Source organism: Pezoporus occidentalis, unplaced genomic scaffold, assembly GCF_034315485.1.
Source record: "Pezoporus occidentalis ecotype Australia unplaced genomic scaffold, CSIRO_AGI_Poc_V1 ctg46, whole genome shotgun sequence".
NCBI lineage: Eukaryota > Metazoa > Chordata > Aves > Psittaciformes > Psittacidae > Pezoporus > Pezoporus occidentalis.
In genome coordinates, this window is record NW_026915791.1 from 5013695 (window position 1) to 5034926 (window position 21232).

The 21232-nt window shown below is 45.4% G+C and overlaps 1 protein-coding gene across 4 annotated transcripts in view; it reads right to left on the reverse strand.

Moving 5' to 3' along the window:
* Positions 1 to 238: 238 nt before the first annotated feature.
* TYRO3 (TYRO3 protein tyrosine kinase) overlaps positions 239 to 21232 on the reverse strand; it is a 41969-nt gene continuing 20975 nt past the window's right edge. For all 4 annotated transcript variants that reach the window (XM_062635740.1, XM_062635742.1, XM_062635741.1 and 1 more), the window contains 12 exons: positions 20799 to 20941; positions 19354 to 19498; positions 15091 to 15220; positions 14344 to 14444; positions 13258 to 13353; positions 11292 to 11372; positions 9498 to 9590; positions 8666 to 8787; positions 8256 to 8365; positions 6705 to 6864; positions 5230 to 5366; positions 239 to 2685 (listed from right to left, as the gene is read on the reverse strand). In XM_062635740.1, coding sequence (XP_062491724.1) covers positions 2310 to 2685; positions 5230 to 5366; positions 6705 to 6864; positions 8256 to 8365; positions 8666 to 8787; positions 9498 to 9590; positions 11292 to 11372; positions 13258 to 13353; positions 14344 to 14444; positions 15091 to 15220; positions 19354 to 19498; positions 20799 to 20941 — 1694 coding nt within the window. In that variant the 3' untranslated portion in view covers positions 239 to 2309. The remainder of the gene's footprint in view (positions 2686 to 5229; positions 5367 to 6704; positions 6865 to 8255; positions 8366 to 8665; positions 8788 to 9497; positions 9591 to 11291; positions 11373 to 13257; positions 13354 to 14343; positions 14445 to 15090; positions 15221 to 19353; positions 19499 to 20798; positions 20942 to 21232) is intronic.

Here is a 21232-nt window from a genome sequence, read left to right on the forward strand (position 1 = left end):
GCAGAGCCCACCTCTTTGTGGAACCACTGGTCCACACCCATCACATTTCAGCCTTCACAGTCTCAAGGTTGGAGCAATGCAGAGTAACTGCCATCTGCAGAGGCCAAACATGTTCTCTGCCTCCAAGAAGTAACTTCATTGTGCTTGGTGATGGTTTTCAGCTGGGGCTGTCAGATTCACTGTGCTCCCACCCATTAACTGAACTCCGCAAACTCTGCCACAGGTAAGAGGCTGGGACTCAGACACAGTACATGTTTTATTATTAAAAAATGCATAAAAACTAAAGACATGCTTCCCAAAGTTAGAGTCTCTATGTACATCTGCACTCCCCAGGCAGCTGCAGGGAGCATAACCTTCTGCCCTTGCCGTAACCTGCACCGCACAGGTTTCTGTTACCCTTTGTTAGGTGTTATCTTCTCACCCGCATTTACACCATTCCACCTAAATGAAGAGAAAACCCTGTGCTGCCTGGGGCATAAGATGGTGCAGTTTGTATCTCCAGCTTAGAAACCGCACTGAACTTCTGGAGACATCTGTAGGACATTGCTGGTCAGTAGGAAACTTTACAGAAAGGCCCCATGCCCAAGCCCCCAGCTGAAATTTCCCTTCCCTAGGAAGTGTTCTCACTAAGGGCTGAAACTGGACCTGAATTTTGTAGTTAGCCCCAAAATTTACAATAAGCAAATACTGGACATCAAAGGGTGGAGGGTTCTGATACCAAGTCTGCAGTCTCATTAGACTTATTGGTCCCATCTTTGCCAGCTCAGCAAATGATGACATTTGTGGTATTTGTTTCTGAGGAGGAGCAATGTGGAATCCCAAGTCTTGTGATACTGCTGAGTTTTCAGCGCACTGGAAAGAAAAGAAATGAAGATCTAGCAAATATTTTGGATAAGTAGAGTAAGATGTAACTGCGCTGCCTTGCTGGGAACCACTGCACAAAACAAATGCTGATTTACAGTAAAATATTAAATTATTAAAAACCACACAAGCATTTGCAGTTATAGTGAGTCAGACATGCTGATTGGAAAACAAAACCAAACGCGGAGAGCAAAACCATTCATTTTGCCCTGTCTGGAAGGCTGCAGTGATACTAGTTTATGTTCTGATGTGACTTTTACAGCCTGCCAGAAGACCTCCTAAACAGGAAGGCCAGTGGTTCTCAAGCTTTTTCATCAAGAGGACTCTCTCTTCAAAAAGAGATCTCCCCATTGGTCCCTTCCCTCCGGCTCACACACCTTCCCAACACCGATTTCACAGCTTTACTGCAGCAGCTACAGCACTTGGTTTGAAAAAGTCATAGGACTGATAGAGATTAAAGGAACCCTATTTAAAAGCAAATGCTGAATCCTGCTCCGGCTTAACCTAAAGCAATCCTGCCATTCTGCATCATCTGAGCTGTCTCCTTCCTCTCCTGGAGGGCAGTACTTAACATTAATTAGCACTGTTTCCCCATTCTGCTAAGTCTTCTCTACAGCCTTTCCTTTCCATCCCTTTGAAGTTGGATTCTGCCCTCACACATGCCAGCTGCTTTCCTTCCCTTCCCATTTTAATGCCAGCTGCAAGTCTGGTCAGGCCTGAATTGGCATCAAACAGAAGAAAAAGAAAGACATAAAAGAGGTACGTGGGGCGAAGAGGGATGCTGCATTTTCATTTTTTATAATTTCATCGCTCATCAAAGTGTCTGAAACTCTTAAAAGAGCCCCAGACTGAGGGAGCAGCAACCGTCACTGCATGAAATAAACCAGATGTTCAAATTCGGTATGGGGTAGAAGCAGATCCGCAGATCAGTTTGAGAACCACTGAGGTAGGCAACAAGTCTCGGCAGTACAGGTCTCGGCAGTACTGCTGAGTGAACGCAAGGGGAATTCTGCCCTCTTGTCCTGAATGAGTGTAAATACCCATTAGTGTTTTCAGAGGTACCAGTCCCAAAGTCACGCAGCCAGGATCGAAGACAACATCTACACAAGAGCGAGCACGGACTGAACAGAAGGCGTACTCAGCTCTGATCCAGCAGTCAGTGAGGAGCAGAGCACACACTCTGCCCACCTTAGCTTTGAGCTCCTTCCAGTGGGATGCAATTAACCTGCAACCCTACCGCCCTCCTCCCCCAAATCCAAGGTGCTGTTGGGATTTCGGTCCTTCCGTGCCATCCACCACTGCAGCCCACACAGGGGGTGAAAGCTACAGAAGCTGCCCAAGAGCTCTGGCCACTGCTGTTCAAAGCCATTCCAGATCTGGCATCAGAGCCCCAGGTAACACAGCACCACATCCCGTCACAGGGAAGCAGTGTCACTGCTATGTACAGGCTAACAACTTTTCTCTCCCTCTGTCTCCAGCTCATACAGAAGGCTTTTGTCCTCCCCTTCCTGCCCATCTGGATGCCTTTCACCCTCGGCATCATCTCCAAGGCACAAGGGGCTCATGATGTAGCGATAGTCACTTGTGACAGCAGCAGCTGCCCCAGCAATGGTCTCTTCACCGTCCGTGTTCCCAAAGGAGGCATGCAGGGCAGGGTCACTTGCAGACACCTCTTTGTCCTTCCCAATATTGACATAGAGAGGATCTTGACTGGAGGAGAGTATGGACATCCTCCCCCGAATCATTTCCAGCTGGGACCGGAGCACTCCAAAGCTGGGGCGTAGCTTGGGCTCAGGATGCCAACATCTGCACATGAGATCATAGCTGCAAAATAGAAGGCAACAAGAGCAGTGAGAAGCAGAGCAGCCACCCCTGCACCTCCGAACAGGGGTGCTGCAAAGTTCATCTTTAGAAACACAGACACTTTCCCCAACCCTATCTTCTTTGGCCTTGCACAGGTGACAGCACATAATTCTTTGTTCCTTCCCATTCTCATTTTGGTCAAAATTATTATTTAGACAGTAACAAAAAACCCCAAAGCCCTGCCAAAGGATGCTGAGCTTCTTGATAAAACCCCATTCTACCATCTCTGGAGGAGAGCTAGAAGAGGACCATGAGTGTGACACCATTTGGCAATAGCTTTTGAATTTATTCACAAAACCCCCATCCTGAAGAATCTCTGCTGTGGCTGAATCCATCCCTCCAAACTGTAGCTCAAAAGCAAATGAAACACAGGAAGAAACAAAACAGGGATCCAACTGTGGGAGGTGCGAGTTATTTCCAGAGTATTATTTTTCACATCGTGTTAGCTCAGTGCTCCCAGTGCCAGTGTTGCTTCCCAACAGGTTGACAGTGAGACTGGAAAAAGGCACAGTGGAGGGCTGTGGAGGAACAGACCACAGCTTCACTGCTGGAAGAGGGGTGCTGAAATGGCCTTTCTACTATAAAGGCACCATGCCGATGCAGATGTGTTCAGTGATGTTAGCAGCCTTAGCTTCTGTCCTGCAGCATTTCTCCTGCGGTTAAACACCCATCACCTCAGCTCTGGTTGCCTGAGGGCCAGTGTGATGAGATAGAACTATAGAACCATAAAATGCTTTGGTTTGGAAGGGACCTTCAAAAGTCATCTAGTCCAACTCCCATGAAATGAGCAGGGACATCTTCAACTAGCTCAGGCTGCCCAGAACCACGTCCAAGGATGGTGCATCCACCAGCTCCCCTGGTAAAATCCATGCCATGATTTTACCACCCTCATTGTAAAGAATGTCGTCCTCACACCCAGTGTGAATATCCCCTCTTTAATTTAAACCATCACCCCTTGTCCTATTGTAACAGGCCCCGATAAAGTCTTTCCATAGAACGTTGCTGGCTCTGTGCTGGGCAAGGGGTGAGGAGCTCTGCTCCCCTGCACTGGCTGGCTTTCCTCCGGAGCCCACTAGGCTGGAGCACAGCCGGAGCCATTGTCCTCCTCCTCTTTGTGCATCACCCACAAGACTGGCAGCTGCGTTCCTATAGCATTATTGCTGCCAGTTCCACAGGGAGCAGGAACAAAGCACAGTGCTGGCACTGAAAAACACCGCACACAAATGAACCTCAGTTAAACTTGTAAACGGGAAAAATCTGATATGGCCTTTACTTGGAAATAAAGCATTTCATGATGGCTTTTATTTTACTTGCTGTGTCCCTTGCTTGCTATCAGCTCTACAAGATTGGGTTTGATCTCACACTAGTTTTACAGAAAGCTTCTATGGTTCAGTCATCTTAATCCTGATTTACATCCCTCACAAACAGTAGAAATAATTCTAAATGCTCCGGATAACATGAAAACTTGCTATTCGGTGGCACTATTTTCTTTTATCCTCACTGGCAAACAGCAGAAATTCATTTGAAAAAAAGGCAGAAAACCACTGGCTGTAATAAATCAAGACAAACAGTCCATTTGTCCCAGTACCCTGCCTCTGACAGGGGCCAGTATCATACACTCAGAGAAAGCACATAACCCGAGTGTGAACACTATAGTGAGATCTTTCTGGTATATTCTCTCAGGTCTCAGTAACCTGTAGCTCAAGGGCCTCTCAAAATGAAGGCTGTACATTTTCAGTAGTCTTTGATGGATTTTCCTTCAATGCCTGTCAGGCTTTTTAACCTCTCCTCTCCTTTTGGCATCTATAACATCCTATGGCCATAAGCTCCGCAATTTGCAACCAAAGCTACTGACAGCAGTCAAGCTGCAGATACTTAACGTATTTAAGCAGTGGTGTAACAATGTTTTCATTTAAAAATAAGGAGGAGTTAAAATGAACTGCTGAGAAGATGAAAGTGTACAGCTTTAATGGCAAGAGTAGAGATTATTCCCTATGTGGAAAAATGCAGGAGAAAGGAAACTGCATGAAATAATCCACCTAATATCAGAGCAGGAGGGAAGAGGAAGGAAAGAGGATTGCATGTTGTCCATGAGGCCACTGCCTCTGCAATCCAGTTTCCTTGTCATCTTGCTAGATTGCTCTTCTATTCAGCCTTCAGAGTGTGCTGTGAACTCATCTCCTTTCTCAGATACTGGCCTGAGAAGGTAGGGAGCAATGCGTTTCTGGAAACACACTTACAGTTCCCACAAAGCCAAGAGCTGCTTATGTTGACACTGTTCAAACCCTTGAGCCAAGTTAGCTGCTTGTGCAGCTACCACAGGTTCCAGGGAGCTCTGCCAGCAGAGAGTATCTGGTAGCTAACCCAGAGACTTTCTAGTGAATGCCTCTGTGTACTGGAAAGGGGATGGATTCAGATCAGCATCCCAGCCAGCTGCCCCTGTTTCCTTCCAGGGAGCCAAGCTTCTCAAGGAATCATATGTCATCAGGGCAAGGAAGTACTCACACATCTTCCAGGCACTCCGGCGGCTGCTTGAGCCTGTTCCCGCTGATGAGGTAGTTGTAGATTTCTGCATTCTCAATGCCAGCATAAGGGGTTTGCCCTCGGGTCACGATCTCCCACATGGTCACCCCGAACGCCCACTGCAAGGGAACAGCACACAGAACAAGTGAACAGACAGTCCCTGGCTCGCTGGGCTGACGCTTCAGTGTGCTCAGGCTGTGCCAACCCTCCCAGCCTGGGGTAATGTTATGTGAGCAGCAGTGATGCAAGGACTATCTCTAGCTAGAAAACAAAGAAACGACACATCATGTTGGGAGACAGCTGAAGGCTCTGCCTGGCCCTATCCTGCAGTGGAGCACAGGAAGATTTGGGAGTTACTGCAGTCTTCCACCTGCAGACCTCTCCCAAGCATCTCATGGTTCTTAAATGGTTCCCAGCTGTAAGAAGATCTGGTCTGGGGCTCACAGGTCAGTTTAATTCATTGAGCCAGATTCTGAGTTACTGGAAGTGTACAGGCACAAATGAAAGCAGTTTAGGCAATAAGCAGGTCAAGGAACAAACCACATATGGCTCATGTTCATTTGTCCTCTACACTGCAACAGTTGTACATCTAAACTAAGTCACGAGGTTTTCTAGGTGCAAAAGAATGATTATTTTCATAAGCAAAGGCCTGTGCGGTGTCTACGGTGAACTGGCTGAGCTAGCAATCACCAGTCACTTAACACTGTCCACAGTGGTTGCAGAAATCACTGGGCAACAGAGCAGCCAAGTTACAAGGTACTCTTGGTGAGCTCTTCAGAGACACTGTGACAGGGATAACTGGGAAGGCAAGTCCATAGGCCTAAAGGACAAAACTAGTGTGAAGCCGGACCAAAAGGCAGCAAGGAAGAGGGGAGAAGGGATCAGAACTAAAACCCAAAACCAAACAAACACAACCCCAAATGAAAAAAAGGGAAAGGAAGCAAAAATTCCAGATGAATGGGTTCAGCCTCACTCCTTGGGGTGAAGTTATAGGGGGATGTCTAATCACTGATATATTCGCAGTCTATGAACTTCCACCAATACCTTCTGTAGGATAGAGTGCACCTTTGCTGCACTTGCACATGAGTGTGTGGGTTAAGGCATTGCAAATGTCACCTTCAAATTTTCACGCAGAAGAGAAAGGAAAAGGAATAAGAGTAAGAAAGAGACTGCATAAAGAGAGAGGAAAAGGAGATGGAGAAACGTGAATGAGAGCATGGGGATAAGCACTGAAAAATGAAGGACCAAAGAACAAGAGGAAAAAGGTTCATGACTTCTGCCATAAACCACTTGCATGTATTTTTAGTCTTGAGTTCTGACAGCGCACTGTTCCTCAAACACAAGGCAAACTCCCCTTCCCGTCACCAGGGCCTTTTCCACCTTCAATGAACACAGAAGGATTCCTCCACTTCAGCAGGAATACAAGTGATTCCCAAACGCACCAGAGCAAAACTCACCACATCGCTGTGTGTTGTGTACAGATTGTCTGCCAGGCTTTCCAGAGCAAGCCACTTCACTGGCAGCTTGGAGGCACAGCCCTGGCGGTAGTAGTCTCCGCTGTAGATCTTCTTAGAAAGCCCAAAGTCTGCAACACTCACGTTCATGTTCTCATCCAACCTAAGGGAAAGTTTCCATCACTGAGGAAAGCATTTAGGCGAAACACAGAGCCCTGTTATGTCCAGGGAACTGAGGTATACAGATCACCAAGTGTTACCCAGAAGGATAACGACTTCACCTACTTGATGACCAATGTGAAATAGTTTAGTGGCCTCAAATCAGTTCCTTGGGACTAACAGGGAGATAATGAGGACTAAGGAGGCAAGGAAATGGCTATGTTCAGATGGTCTACTCTGTTATGCAAAGGTACTTTCTATAGTATCCAGGATTGCCAGAGGACACCTGCAGCGCTCACTGCTGTCACTAAGGCATGCACTGTATATAGGCAATCAAGCACCACAGGGTGCTTGCCTAGACTGGCTGCTACAACTGCTCAAACTATATCTGCCACATCTTGTCTCCAGGCCTGGCTAATGGTCTAAATTGCTCTGTCACTACTTAAACCTAGACACACGGTGCAAGTAAAGCCCACAAAGGCTTCCTGCTCCCAGGCCTCATAAAGGACTCCCTGCTTTCCCCAGAAGATACGCTGAAACAGGCATTCAGCTTCCTCTGGAGGAAGTCTGTATTTTCTAGATGTTTGAAAATAGGAAATCAGTATTGGTTTCTGGTAAATGCCAAAGCAGGCTAACCTGTCGTTCTTCATTGTGAACACCAGGCTCCTGTCTGTGCATCTGGGAATTCAAATGCCTTTGGAAATCTGTGTCTCACTGAGGATTTTGCCCGTTGTCGTGGTTTTGTTCAGAGGCAGATTTCTGTTTGACAGTTCTTTACTCTGTTCTCAGAGGAGAAGCAGAGTGCAAAGGATAAGAAAAGGACTTTTCTTCCCTTCGAAGCAGGCAAGGCAGTTTGGGGACAAGAACAGCAATGTGGGATCATACAGTGTATTCACCCTGCAATTATTTCTAAAGGCATTCTCCACAGGCTTTCAGGGAAATGCTACATTTCTTATATTGTGATAATCAAGTCTCAAAATAGATACAAGAAATACAGACTCCAGGCTACAGTGAAAGTCCCTTTCTCCTAACACACCCAAACCCCTTCTCTCCTCTTGGCTACATTATATTGTGGAACAAATAGCCCATGCTGACACAGTCATTTGAGTGACTAGTGACAATTGTGCAACTCTATGAAACTGTATGTGCAGAACATGATGGCAAAGTTCCTTATAAATAGGGTCTACTTGGAAGCTCAGTGGGACTGCAGGGATCACTCTGTGCTCCCAGCACTGCCCACACACACCCCTACCCCCATGGCCATGGCTCCCCTATGCCCATGGTCACTTAAATGCAAGGACCACCATCCTTGGATGGGACCCGCCTCCACTTCTGTCACACAAAAGGCTTCCCATCCCTCTCCCACCCACTCTGGTCCTTACGCGGATCACTTACATGCAGTTCCGAGCTGCAAGGTCCCTGTGTATGAAGTTTTTTGAGCTCAAGTACTCCATCCCGCTGGCAATATCAATCATGAACTTGAGCAGTGTCTGAACAGGCAAGTTCTGAAAGAAAGAACAGTTGAAGTTCTCTTCCTGGAAAATTGCAAGCATGTATGGCAAAACTGCAAGGTTTTCTGCTGGCTGACTGAGCAGGGATGGGGGAAACAGGGAGGGGATGGAATGGAAGAGTTGGTCCTCAACATGCATGGAATGAAATACTGCAACATCGCATCTCACAGCTTTCTCTGCTATTAAAATCCAGCCAAATGCCAATGCCTTGGGGGGACCAACCCTGAACAGATCCGAGCAGATTCTCTGAAAATCCATACCCTCCCAGAAGGAATTCTAAAGTAAAACACTTACAAAAGGGTTTTCCCCAATCCGTGACATCAGCAGAAAAGCATGAAGGTCCCCATGCTTCATGAAGGGCAGGATCACCATGGGAATTGGGAGACGGCCCTTGGGACGGCTCCGCAGACTCACTCCTAATCAGGACACACATAGCAAAGGGGTTTTAGCAAACACATCAGTCTTAAGGGGGATCTCACAGGCTGCTGTGCCTTTTCTCCTAGAAATCCGGAGGAAAATGCACAGTTTTGGTGCGTGGGTTCCATGCTCCAAGCTTCTCTGCATGGCTTCATGCCAGGAGGTGTTAAGATACCTCTAACCCTGTTTTACAGAGGCAGCACTGCCTCTCTGCTCTCCCAGCAGGACCAGCTATAAGTGTTTCTAGGATCACTCCAGACCAGCCAGCCCCAAACCTCAGTCTCTGCAGAGCAATCTCCACATTCTGTATATTGTCTATTCCACAGTGCCCACCCACAAACAGATGTCTTGGTCCCTTACTTTGGAACACACAATCTCCATTCACTCTATATGTCTACCAACCCATCTGTCCACAATTCACAGCAGTTTGGACACACCTCAGCCAGCCCAGGTAATGCTTGCAAGATCAAAGAAATAGCTGAAGAGATGCTTACTACTGGTGTATGAGGGCAAGCGTCGTGAGCACTTACACACACTCCAACTCCCTCTGGGCCCAGGAAGAGTGCTGGTGCATGCAGGACTCCAGGCAGCACAGAGACGGCTGCACTAGCACTGCTGTTGTACAGCAGTGAGGGTGAGTGTGTGAGGCTGTGTGGGACTGTGAAGGAAGAGGAGGTGCTCTGTGGCACAAGCAGCAGTGCCTCCTTACCGATCAGTTTAGTGACATGGGGGTGGTCAAACTCCTTCATACAGGCAGCCTCTCGCAGGAACTCCTCAATGTCAGTCGAGGTGAAGATATCCGCTGGGAAGAAAGTCACTGTAAGTTTGCTTCCTTTGTGGATGGCTCCGAGGGACTTTACACATAATGATTATCAGAGGCTTGTTCTTTGTGGCACAGCTCATCCTCTCAGACCTACAGCTGGATGAGCCCGTTTACAACAAAGCAGAGCCTGACACTTTCTCCTGGGATGGGAGTGGTAAGCACACACCAGAGACATCTGGTAAACTGGTTCTTAGCAGAATAAGGACCTGCTGATTAGAAGCTCTTTTCTCAGGGACAGCTTCCCTTGGAAGCCATGCAGAGCATGTGTGGGTTAAAGATGTAAGAAACTAATTAGCTAAAAGAACTTAAACTGCAATGTGAGGGAGACATCATAGAAAATAAAAGAGACTGTTGAAACTGAGGAGATGGCCTGGAGCCCCTGGCTGGCACGGCAGACCCCAGCTCATCTCTCATAAGGATGGCATGAAAGATCTATGCTTTTATGTCTCTTAGCACGACTGAGTCTTCTGAAGTGCTAGAGCTAAGATTTAAAATCCCACACTGCTGGAGAGCTTGGACCTAATTCAGCAGTGACATACATCAGCATAAAGCTGCAGTAAATTATTTCTCACTGCTATTGCTCCAGATTTACGGAATTATATCACTATAATAAAGAATTAACTCAGTGGACTACTTCGCCCACTGCTGCTGTTGAATTTAGCAGGAATCCTCCAGTCCTGCTGCAAGATCACACTCAGATCTGTAGGGGAGTATTCACATTATCTGCTTTAGGCAAGTAATTTAAATATGATTAAGAAGAGAAAGGTAGATTCCCTTTTGACAGTCAATGGAGGAGGAAGGTGCTCCTGGAGGGTGACATTTTCCAAGTTACATGCCTGAAGGTAGACAGTGTGACTACACAAAAGCTCGCAAACTGATTAGAATCACTGTTGAAACTGGTGATGCAACTTACACTAATGTGGTACTAGGATATTCAGTATAAGCTGGTATTCTGTGGCAGCCAAACTCAGCTCCAGAGATAAGTGAGTATGACTCTGCTTTAAGTCAGCCACAGTTCATTTCTGCTTTACAGGCAACAGGGGTGAAATAACATAGGTTAATATATATACACATACATATATACACATACTTGCTTTGACTTATACCTGTCTATTAATTGCTTTTCTTGTTAGACTTCTGCCTGATGAACGTGTTAGTTGTGTACATGCAACAAATGACAAATCAGAAGGGAGTTAGACTATTTATTCAAATATGCTTGACTAAGATGAGTTAGCCTGTCACTGCATTCAGCCCAAACACTCTTCTGTTTATTCTAGGATATATGCTTGGAGGAATGCTGTCTTTCACTGCTGAATTAATGGGGCAAAGCAGACCTCTCTGAGCTGTCTATGCCATGTGATGTAGTGTTGTGTTGAATCAAGCAACTAAACAAGATTCTCTATGCACAGAAGCTGTAGCTATGATTTGGTTTCGGTTGCACTCACCACATGCTAGGTGCCATACAAGCAACTAAGGTGGTATAGGTCATTCTCTGAAAAGCTTCTGCTACAAGACTGACATGAAAGGGATAGAAGACAACATGGGTAGAGTGGTTGAGTGGGAAGCTCAGAGAGGAGTAAAGAGCATTGGGGGATGTTTCCTGGAGGATAGGACAGATAGCATTTAATCCTTCCAAGCTCTCTTCTCTTAAGTACTTCAGGTAGCTCTGCTCCCACTAACCTTTCAGCATCTTCACTGCCACTTTCTGGAAAGAGCCATCATCTAGCTTCAGCAGTGCCTCTCGAACTGATCCAAACTCCCCTGTGAAGTGACCAGAGCAGGCAATGAGGAAACAGCTTCTTGTAAAGAAAGTATGATTCACAGCAGGGTCACTCCAAGGGTCACTGGCAAAGCTGAATAACCATAGGAAACACAGCTACCAGCTTCATTTTGTATTCTGCAGTTCCAACCAGCAGCTTTCAGCCTATGTATACCTACAAGAGGTATCACTACCAGTAAACAGAGGTCACTGTGCTAGCAGTCCAGAAAACAGAAGAAAACAAGAGGGAAAGAAGGCAATCCCGTATCAGATGGATGATGCCAGAGTTGCTCTTCCTAATTTTGTAACTGCTTACCCCACCAAAAAAGCAGTAGTATGAGGAACTCTAGTACTGAAAAGAGGGAAGCAAACCATGGCACTCGGGACACTTACCCTGAAAGCATTGTCTTTCCATTAGCCTTTCAGCAGTGTCCTTCACTACTGCATGGCGCATGCCTATTTCACAATAACCAAGAGCAGTGGATCTGACCACAAAAGAGGAAAACTGGAAGGAGCGAAGGCTCTTCTGTGCTGCTTCTGTATTATGGAGCTGTTTCTCAGCTGTAGAGTCAGCAGAGCCCAAGGCAATGCAGCTATGCTATATTAGAACCTGTATGCTAAGCGTGGGATTGAGGGAACAGGGCTGACAACACAGACCAGATCCTGCCAGCTGCAGCCTCCCACCAAGGCCATCCCAGGGGCCTCACTGCAGCCAATTTCCAGCTACCTGTCATGGGGACAGCCCAGAACCCAGAAGGGTTGAAGCAGGATCCCAGAAACTGGCCAAAAGCTAACACAGATGAAACAGCTGTTTGATTACTTAGCATTGTTAAGCCCTCCGAGACCACTTCTGCAGGAAGGTCATCTTCCTGCTCTGAAAGAAACGCATTTGTTCTAGGAGGGATGGAGCAAAAGAATGCTCTCAGTGGGAAAGGGTCAAAGAAAACTGCAATGAAACTGCTTATAAAGAAGAAGAAAGCCAAACACTTTAGCTTCCTTTTGCTTATAACCCCTGACTTATGCTCCCATCTTAGTTACCGGCTTTACCATTACATGTTTTCACTTATTTCCAGAGATTGCCTTCAGACTGAGAAACAGGGAAGGATGATACAACAGTTATCACACTGGCCTGCCTGCCATTTGGGAAATCTAAATTCAAAACCATCTTTCCTCACAGGGTTTCTCAGCAAATCTTTTAGCTAAAGCAGAATGAGAAGCATCCCCACCTTTACTCTGCCCATCCCTCCTGAGCTGAAAACCTCAAGGAAATGGATGAAGCACCTGTGCGGGACATTCAGATGGACACCCACAGTCAGAAATGCTCCTAAGGACCTGAACTAATGAGGATAAATGTTCCAAAGGGGCCTCTCTAAGAGCCCAAACTAAAATCTACAGTCAAACCACCCCAGGTATTGAGAATAGCTGAATCAACATACTTTATGAGAGGTTGGAGTGTTTGAGGTAGATCACCTCTGTCTCTGTATTGTCTCAGCCCATTTAATACTTGATGCATGCTCACTTAAGTGGAAGGAATTCTGTAGCACCACTTTGTTACTAGAAAGAGCAGAAGTTTAATTGAATATCCCTTTGTTTAAATCTCTGAGATTCACACACCAGTGAATCAATAGTACTTTGGAAAGCTGAGCACAGACTACAGTTCATGACTCCGTAGAGCCGTATTATAGGAATGGCTTAGCCAATATCCTCTTAGTTACGCTAAACCTTTGAAAGGTTTTATCTCTGTGGAAGGGAAAGTTCCATTTAAACTGACATCTACAAGCAGAGGGACATAAAACAAGCTGCTTATAACCGCTTATCCCTGCTCAACAGTAAAGGTAACACATGTGGGACTTCCAATGTGAAGACTTGTTCATTTTTGGTTCTTACCCTTGCCCAACATTCTTCCCAAGGTGAACTGCTGTTCCTGGATTAGAACATCTTTGAGTTTCGTCTTCAGCTCATCACTGATCCCTACACTCTCCACTGGAAAAAAGCAAAGGAAGAGTCAAATAAGGGATACTTGAATGTTCTCTCACAACATCAAGAATCGCCTGTTCTAATCTCCATCTCCGATCTGATTTCTATACTGTAAGCATGAAAACGAAAAAGACAGAGCTCCTGTCCATGTCCTCTAGCCTCACCAACAGTACTGAACAGGGAGGACTGTGATAACACCATCCTTGAACACACCAAGGGCAACAGGAATACAGAAGTACTGTAAGTAACCCTGAGAAGACAAAATCCAGTGAGAAAGGACATTGATAGACACTGGTTCACACAGCTTCATTTAAGCTGATGGAGCTGCACCAGTTTTCAATGATTGTCTCTCAGACTATTTTAAGTACAAGTCTCACAGTACCTGGCTGAGAGGATAACACAATGTCCAACAGTTTATGGTCACTAGATTTAATGGAGGGGCCTCTAAACCCAGAGAAGTGAACTTCATCATTGTAACCCAGGCATGCAACGCAGCTACGGGGAGCCACGGCATTACTGAACATAGAGACAGAAATGGATCACCTTAACTCTGGCCATTCCTGGGATTCAGTCTCCTGTTTGAGAAGTTATGAATTCCTGGTGTTCCAAGACTGATTAACTGGTTCATGCTTGTAGCACAGCTCAGCACTGAGTTTAAAGCATGCTGTTATTGTTGAGCCATATTTATCTCACTGTTGCATAATATTACAGTAGAAGGAGTCACAGTAGTGTGAAACTGGGGCAGGGGAGTGGTGAATTTATGCCTCCCACTAATATACCCAATGACTGTATCTGTAATTAGCAAGTGCTCTGTAATTGGTATGGCAACAGTAATTCTGGCCTTTCACCTCTGCCACCCACACTGTCTAAACCTCCTTGTGTAAATTGATCACATGTTCTTGGTCCAAAACCATCAGTGTCAGGGAAAACAGAGACAGTATAGTACATGCATGAACACAGTTTCTCAAGCAGAATCACTCACGTCATTTTACTTACATGTTGCTTCAATGAGCTCTGGACCTTCCCTGTTGAAAGACCTGGCAGCTCTGAAATGGACTGCTGGATCCCCTCTGCCAACCACACTGCCAAAGGCATGGCTAGAAGGCAGAAAAGACACACAAGGACCATGGTTACTTACAGGGCCATTCACTTCTAAAAGGGTGTCTTGAACAGTACAGATGATTTCTTATCCCTTGCCATATGAACATTACAGCTTGTTTTGCTAAAGAGCCAAAGAGGAGGAATGATGGGTTTATGCTGCCTTGTTGATGAACTTAGAGGAGGTGAGAGCCCTTAGAAAGAGGGGAATCACTTATCCTAAGTGCCCAGGTTGGGGCAGGTTGCAAGAGACTCATAAACAGAGATGCTGCTGTGAGAGGTTTGTGAGACCCCGAAAAGAACAGGAACCTTGCTTGCAGCAGTGAGCAACCCACAGCCAAGTGTCAGAGGTGATGGAAAGGAGACTTCTGGGGATCCAGTGAGCTCTGGGCAGTCAGGAAGTTACAAGAAGCTGCTAGCCTGAAAATTGGCATGGGATAAAGGGCCCAGCCCCATAGAACACAGAAAATGATTCATCTGTGGGTCTTTTCTCTTAGAGTCTCTTAAGCAACAATGCTAAGAGCTTACAGAGTTATGTTTATCTAGTTTATATTTCCATATTCTATTAAAGCCTAGCTATTGATATAACATTTTTTCTACTGTATTTTCAGTGTTCTGTCTAACCAACACAAGAACCTCCCTTACCCAAATCGAGTTTCCTTTCTTCTTTTCCTAAGGAGAATAAGAGCCAGCGCAACAGCCGTGACCAGAGCTGTGAGAATGCCCAACGCCACAGGGACCCAGGACGTTCCATAAGGAGGTTGTCTCTGGCCACCTAGATGATGGAGAAAACACCAGTCAGGACACAGAAGACTGTCAATAGTAAACAGACCATACTGGGACATTTCTCCTATTTGCTTTTCAATGGAAAAGCCATGCTGCTGGGTCTGGTGTACACAGTGGGTTATTGTACACTGGAATTTGGCATAAACAGCTACTCAGTCGATCATCAGAAAAACTAGCTGTTTCACACAGCAAAGGCAGAGCAGATGCATCCAGTTATCAGAATCTGTTCTTCCTTGTGAGCCTCAAGAAAGTAAAAGGCACTTGCTGTTCCACATTATGTTACTTCACATGAGCTCATGATCTGGGGCACTTGAAACTGGACTCTCACAGCAAAAAAGGCTGCTTAATAGGAGCATTTTGTGCGCAGGTTTCACCTCGTCCTGTTTGAGGCAGGCAGCAGGACCTTGACCAGGCTACTCAGTACTGCCTGAATGCCAACCAGATAACACTTTGAAAGACAATAGAGAAAGACAACTGCAATCCAGTGAAAATATTTGCACTTCCCCTCCCACAAAGAAGGGCACGCCATGGGACTGGTATTGGCTGTAACTTCCCAATGTTATTGGTTGGTTGGTTGCAACTTCTCAATGCGTCTCTACCAAAGAAAAGGTGCATTTTAAAAGGTGCCATGCAAGGCAAGAAATAAGTTAGCCAGCATGCAGGTTCCAGTTCTGGTCTAATATTTGCTCCCAGGATACGTATGATTTTGACTACAACTGTCTACAGAAGAAATGGAGATGCTGCCAATCTGAGTAAGCTGCCAGGAGAGGAAGATAAGCAAATGGTTATGAATAAAAGAATATTATCTATGCTTGGCAAACAACAGAGAAATCAATCCAATTCCCCAAGAGATTTCTTCTCCAAATACAATTACTAAATATTAAATGGTAATTTGTATGGGTTTATTAAAATCTAGTATAGTCTTCGTATCTCCAAACAGGTAACAGGTCCTTAAACCCTTCCTTCATCTTCATGCTCCCGTGCTCACCTTCAGCAGTTGACTGTGCTCTGGTAAAACCTGAGCTAAGCAAGAACCAACTTTGACAATGTATGTAATCCTTTTCTGTTATATGTCAGAGTGTAAGCAAATCTGCCCTTAAAACAGATGTTAGGTTAATGGGCTGAGATTTGAATGATGTATGCGAAAAGGAGTCAGACATCCCTACTGGCAGAGTCCTGGCAAGCAAAAGGCTTCTAAGGCTTAATTGCTAGTAACATTGTAAAGCCTTATCACCCAAGTTTTTTAGAAGCAGTGTTAGTCTAATTCACAGGTAGAGCTTAAGGAAACAGAATTCTGGACCACTGAAGAAGCAGAACTGGTACTTCTCCACTTGAGACAAATTACCAGAGCTTTAGCACCTATTTTCTAGCATCTTATCAGTGACTCACAGAGCTTTATAAGCTCTGAGTTTCATGATACTTACTCCCTCTTGCTGCACCTTTTGACCCCAGCCTTCAAGGCTGCTTATGAGGAGGGAGAGGGATCAGAAACAGAAGTGGAATAAAATGCTATGAAAGGTAACTCCAACCCTCTCCACGATCCCCAAACCAATCGTTTGGGCTGTTCCTGCCAAACAATCAGGGCAGAAACAACTAACAACACTGATGTAAAATGTCTTCTCTGAAACCATGAGGTTTCCCTCCCCCTGTGGTGAGACAAACCTTTCTCAGCCTATTTTCTAGTCTCTCTCTGCTAGCTGGCCTGGGGAGAGAGCAGAGATTTAGGTCACCTCCAAAAGGAGGCTGGATGAAAACAAAACAAACACAAAACTAAGTTATTCTCCCTGTTTCTGAACTGTAGGAATCAGGAGCCCATCCCACAGTTCATAGCAAATGTGTCAGAAGTAGAAATAAATGCTGAAATTCACTGCTTCTCCTCTGCCCCACAGATCATTGCTTCCCACTAGTGCCACTGAGATAGAGAAGATAGCTGCAGCCCAAGTAAAGATTGAGCTGCCTTTCCTCCCCCAGCTCTGTCTCCTTCCCATCTCCTGCATCCCTATTTTCCAACAGGCATATGCCTTAAGGCTGCACAAGGCAGAGAGAAGACAGTATTAGATGAGCTTGAGTATTTAGGAACCCTTTGATGATGAGAGAACCCCCTTTATTTCTGTAGCAGGTTTTACATCACAAAGGTGTACAAAGAGTGTAACCCAAGAGTCTTCTCCTGCATACAGTCGTGAAGATTACAGACTGGAGAAAGCTATTAGCCCATTCTGTTCCTCTCTGCAATGATGTTTCTACTGGAAATATTAAAGTCATCTTTGTTAATGGTGCACAAGATCTCTGCATAAGCTGGGTGGTGCTCTGACTGCCTTTGCTGTGATGAGAAATATGATTTAAAGTTTATACAAGCTTAGTCATCCTCACTGCCGCACTAGGAGCCAGTCAGAAACCACCCCTGGCATTTCTCACAGAAAGCAACCAGTGCCAGTTTGCTATTTTGGGAAAGAAAGCAACTTATATTTTCTACTAGGCCTGAAACAAAACTGCAGCCTTTCTGCAGCTCTGATGTTTAAGGCTTGTCAGTGTTTCCACAGTGAACCTTTATTTCCAGCCTGTTATGTGTGTGAAGAAATATACGTGTACTTCCAGCATTTGGCCAAAACAAGCATCACTCCTTATGCTACTTTCTTTGAAGTGGTTTGTATATAAAACCAAGAAAACATATTGAGCTTTCAGGTTTATCCCATTCCAGCTCCATGTAAAATGCTATATATTCCCTGGTGCTTCTAGCAGTGCTGGCCAGTTTCCAAAGGGATATTCTAGTCCTTTCAGGTACTTTTCTCTGTATTTGGGTACCACAGAAAATAACTGAGCAAAAAGCAGGAGGAAAAAAATTGATGGAGCCAATGCCCAGCCTCTCGTAGAGTCAGCTCTGGACCTCTGCACCCTTCATTCTCCTTTAAATAATGTGAGGGCTTTGATCCCACAGTGAGTATGTGCTTACACATAGCCACCAGTGCTGACTTCATCACAGGAACCCGGTTGCCAAAGGGCCTGAGTAATGTGCACATTAAAACTAGGATTAGATACACTACTGCAAATAAGGCTACAGTTCTCTCCTGCTACCCTGTCCCTATTCCCCACGTCCTGCTGGCCTCAGAACCCTACTCCGTGTTTCCACTACCATCCCTAAGTGTGGAGGGATCATTGTCCATGTGATTCCTCAAAAGACATGTGGAATGGGAAGAAAGCAGCAGCAGGAGGGTCAGCATCAGATATGAGAGACTGCTCTCTCATCCTGCCACAGGTGCTGGGAACAAAACATCAGGAGACTATGGGGTTTTTGCATGTTGGCACCTCACTGACTTATCACCAATCCATATTTTCATTTGGAATGTCTTCCCCCTAGTTGTTTTACAGTGTCTTTCATTCTTTTTTCCCTTCTACTCATCTCCCCATAGGACATCCTGCCCTTCACTATAGCCTGATTCCCCCCACTTCCCATTCACTGTGAAATCCAAGCAGCAAGAAAACCAGCACAGATGAGCCTCACTACCCTTTATCACTAGGAATGCACACTACACATGCATGACTTGTTCTTTGCTCCCAACAAACCCTTCCACCTGGTCCAGATTGCATGATACAGCTTCTGTACCATCACCTCTCTCTTCTGCCAGTAGCTCAGCTTTTCCAGGGAGAGAGCTGAACTGGTTTAGTATGAACACATTCAGTAAAAACATTACAAACCCCCATGTGGCCATGGTTTAAATCAGGCTCAACTGAAACTAGTCAGGAATGGCTTCAAATTAAATCAAAGAAGAGGAACTATGTTAGAGTTTTTGTCACATTTACTCTTATAAATGTGTGTGGCTTAAGCCTAAATGAAGGATTTCAGACTTTCCTTTGCACCTTTTCTGTTGTGTCTCCTATTGCCAGGTTCTGCACTAAACACAGCAAATCCTGTTAAAGAAGACTCAGTAGTGGCCAGAAGCTGTTTTGTTTGTACCAGCTCTTTAAATATGATTTTATTTGTACTCTGCTTGATGAAGTCTGCTCTATAAAGGCACGTGGCTCAGTCAGCTGAAAGCACTGAAGAGAGAAGAGTCAGAGAGAACCAGCAGTCCCAGCACTTCTGCCTTTCTTCCCCAAAGAGAAGGGAAGGCAACGGACACTCACCCATGACCTCTTGGGCTTCAAGCAGGAAGAGGTCACTCCAGGGCCCGCATCCTGCAGTGTTCAGCACACACACCCTGATGATCAGGTCTTTGAGGGGGTTCCATGTTGTGAGATTAGCTTTTGTATCCTGCACGATCATCTCGCCCTGAGAGCAAACGGCAACAAACTGTAAGCTGTCTTCAAAGGAATCCAGTCCAACACGTCACCTTTAAAACTACACCAGACCATGACTGTATACTTCATTGGTGCTACAACAAGGGCTGGGAGTTGTGATACAAGGTCTGGGAGCTGGTCCTACTCAGTTTTGCCCTGGGATATCATCTGGGGTTTCTCTTCAAAAATACTGCTATTTTTCCCCAGTTTCCCAGGGTATGTGGAAAAGATGAGGTTTAGTGATTTTCTCCTTTGAGGTCCTTCCGTGAGGGTTGCTATAGAAATGTGGGGCTTATTTTGCTATTAAAAGATACACCTACTGCTTGTGGTTTAAACACAAAGATGTGCTAACATACAGCAAAGCATCTGACAGTTTTAATCCAAGGGAGGAGTCTGTCTGTTTTAACTTGCTGACCAAATCCCACATGGTTTCTGAATTTCATGGCCGGTTTTCACTTAGGATGACAAGGCCAACACGTGGATCTTCTTCATACACATAATTTGCAGTAAACCCCTGAAGATCCAGCTGCCACCACAGGCACAATGTCAATTCAATGGGAACTCAAAATATTGTCAAAGTCAGTGGTGCTGACCTAGAATGAAATGGGCCATGCAGAAAGGAAATAAGTCTCTTTTCCCTCTAGCTGTCTATTATTATAGGCTTGTTCATCATTAATAAGCACTGGCTAAGTACATATTAAGAAGTGAGAAACCATAAGAAATGCTGTGAACTTCAAAGACAGGTAGATACCTGGGAAAGGTCAATGCTGAAGAAGAAATGAAATGCCTTCCACCCTGACAGGATCCTTTCAACTCCCTACATACTGTAAATGAAAGAAACGAATCCACCAGCTTCTTCCTGTGATTTACAGCACAACTCATTCACTTCCTAAATACACCCTTGCTGCTGGGATTTGGAAAGCCAAGTCCCAGTCAGAGAACAGAGAAAGCCCATATTATGCACTGTCTGTCTGAGCTGCCTTCAGGACAGCACTTAGGAAGAGACAGAGGCAAACCAAATTCCCTCTGTGTTATCCTTGTACGAGGGACGGCAGAGAACTGCTCTGTCTGCAGATGAACAGTCAAGTGAAGGAATTCTGAATATGCCAGGAAGGGAGAAATGGGCCTAATTCTTCAGGCCAAATACCAAGGAATAGATCCATTTACACAAAAGCAATACCAGCAATCTAGGTCCCTGGTGTGGATAAGGGATGAGGAACCCTAATTAACAGAAAATGTGAACATTCTCCAACTCTGAGCCCAATGGTTCAGCTCTCCCCTCGATCTGTTACCTGAGTTACATTATCCTGAATCCACTCCAGCCTGTATCCCAGAACATTTTCTTTGAGCACATCTGGAGCCACACCTTCCCACTCCAGAATCAGACCGGGATCTCTTTGAATAACATGGATATTTTGTGGGGTGCTGCTTGGAGCTGGAAGCAGAGGACAGAACACAATCACTATCCACACTGAAAATGGCTGCAAAGACAGTTTTACCATCTTTCCTGAGATCAGCTGGAAGAGAGAGTGTGAGGGGAGAGAACAGCTTCTGCAAGCCACCAGCACAATGATTGCTTCAAGAGGACAAAATAAGGTTGGTCAGAATCTCATTTCTTTCCAAGACCCCAAGGCCCTCAGAGCTAACAGAGCATATGCCCAGCATGAAGAAACCCTGTGATCATGCACCACTGATGTTAACCACATTTGGCTGCATATTATTATGT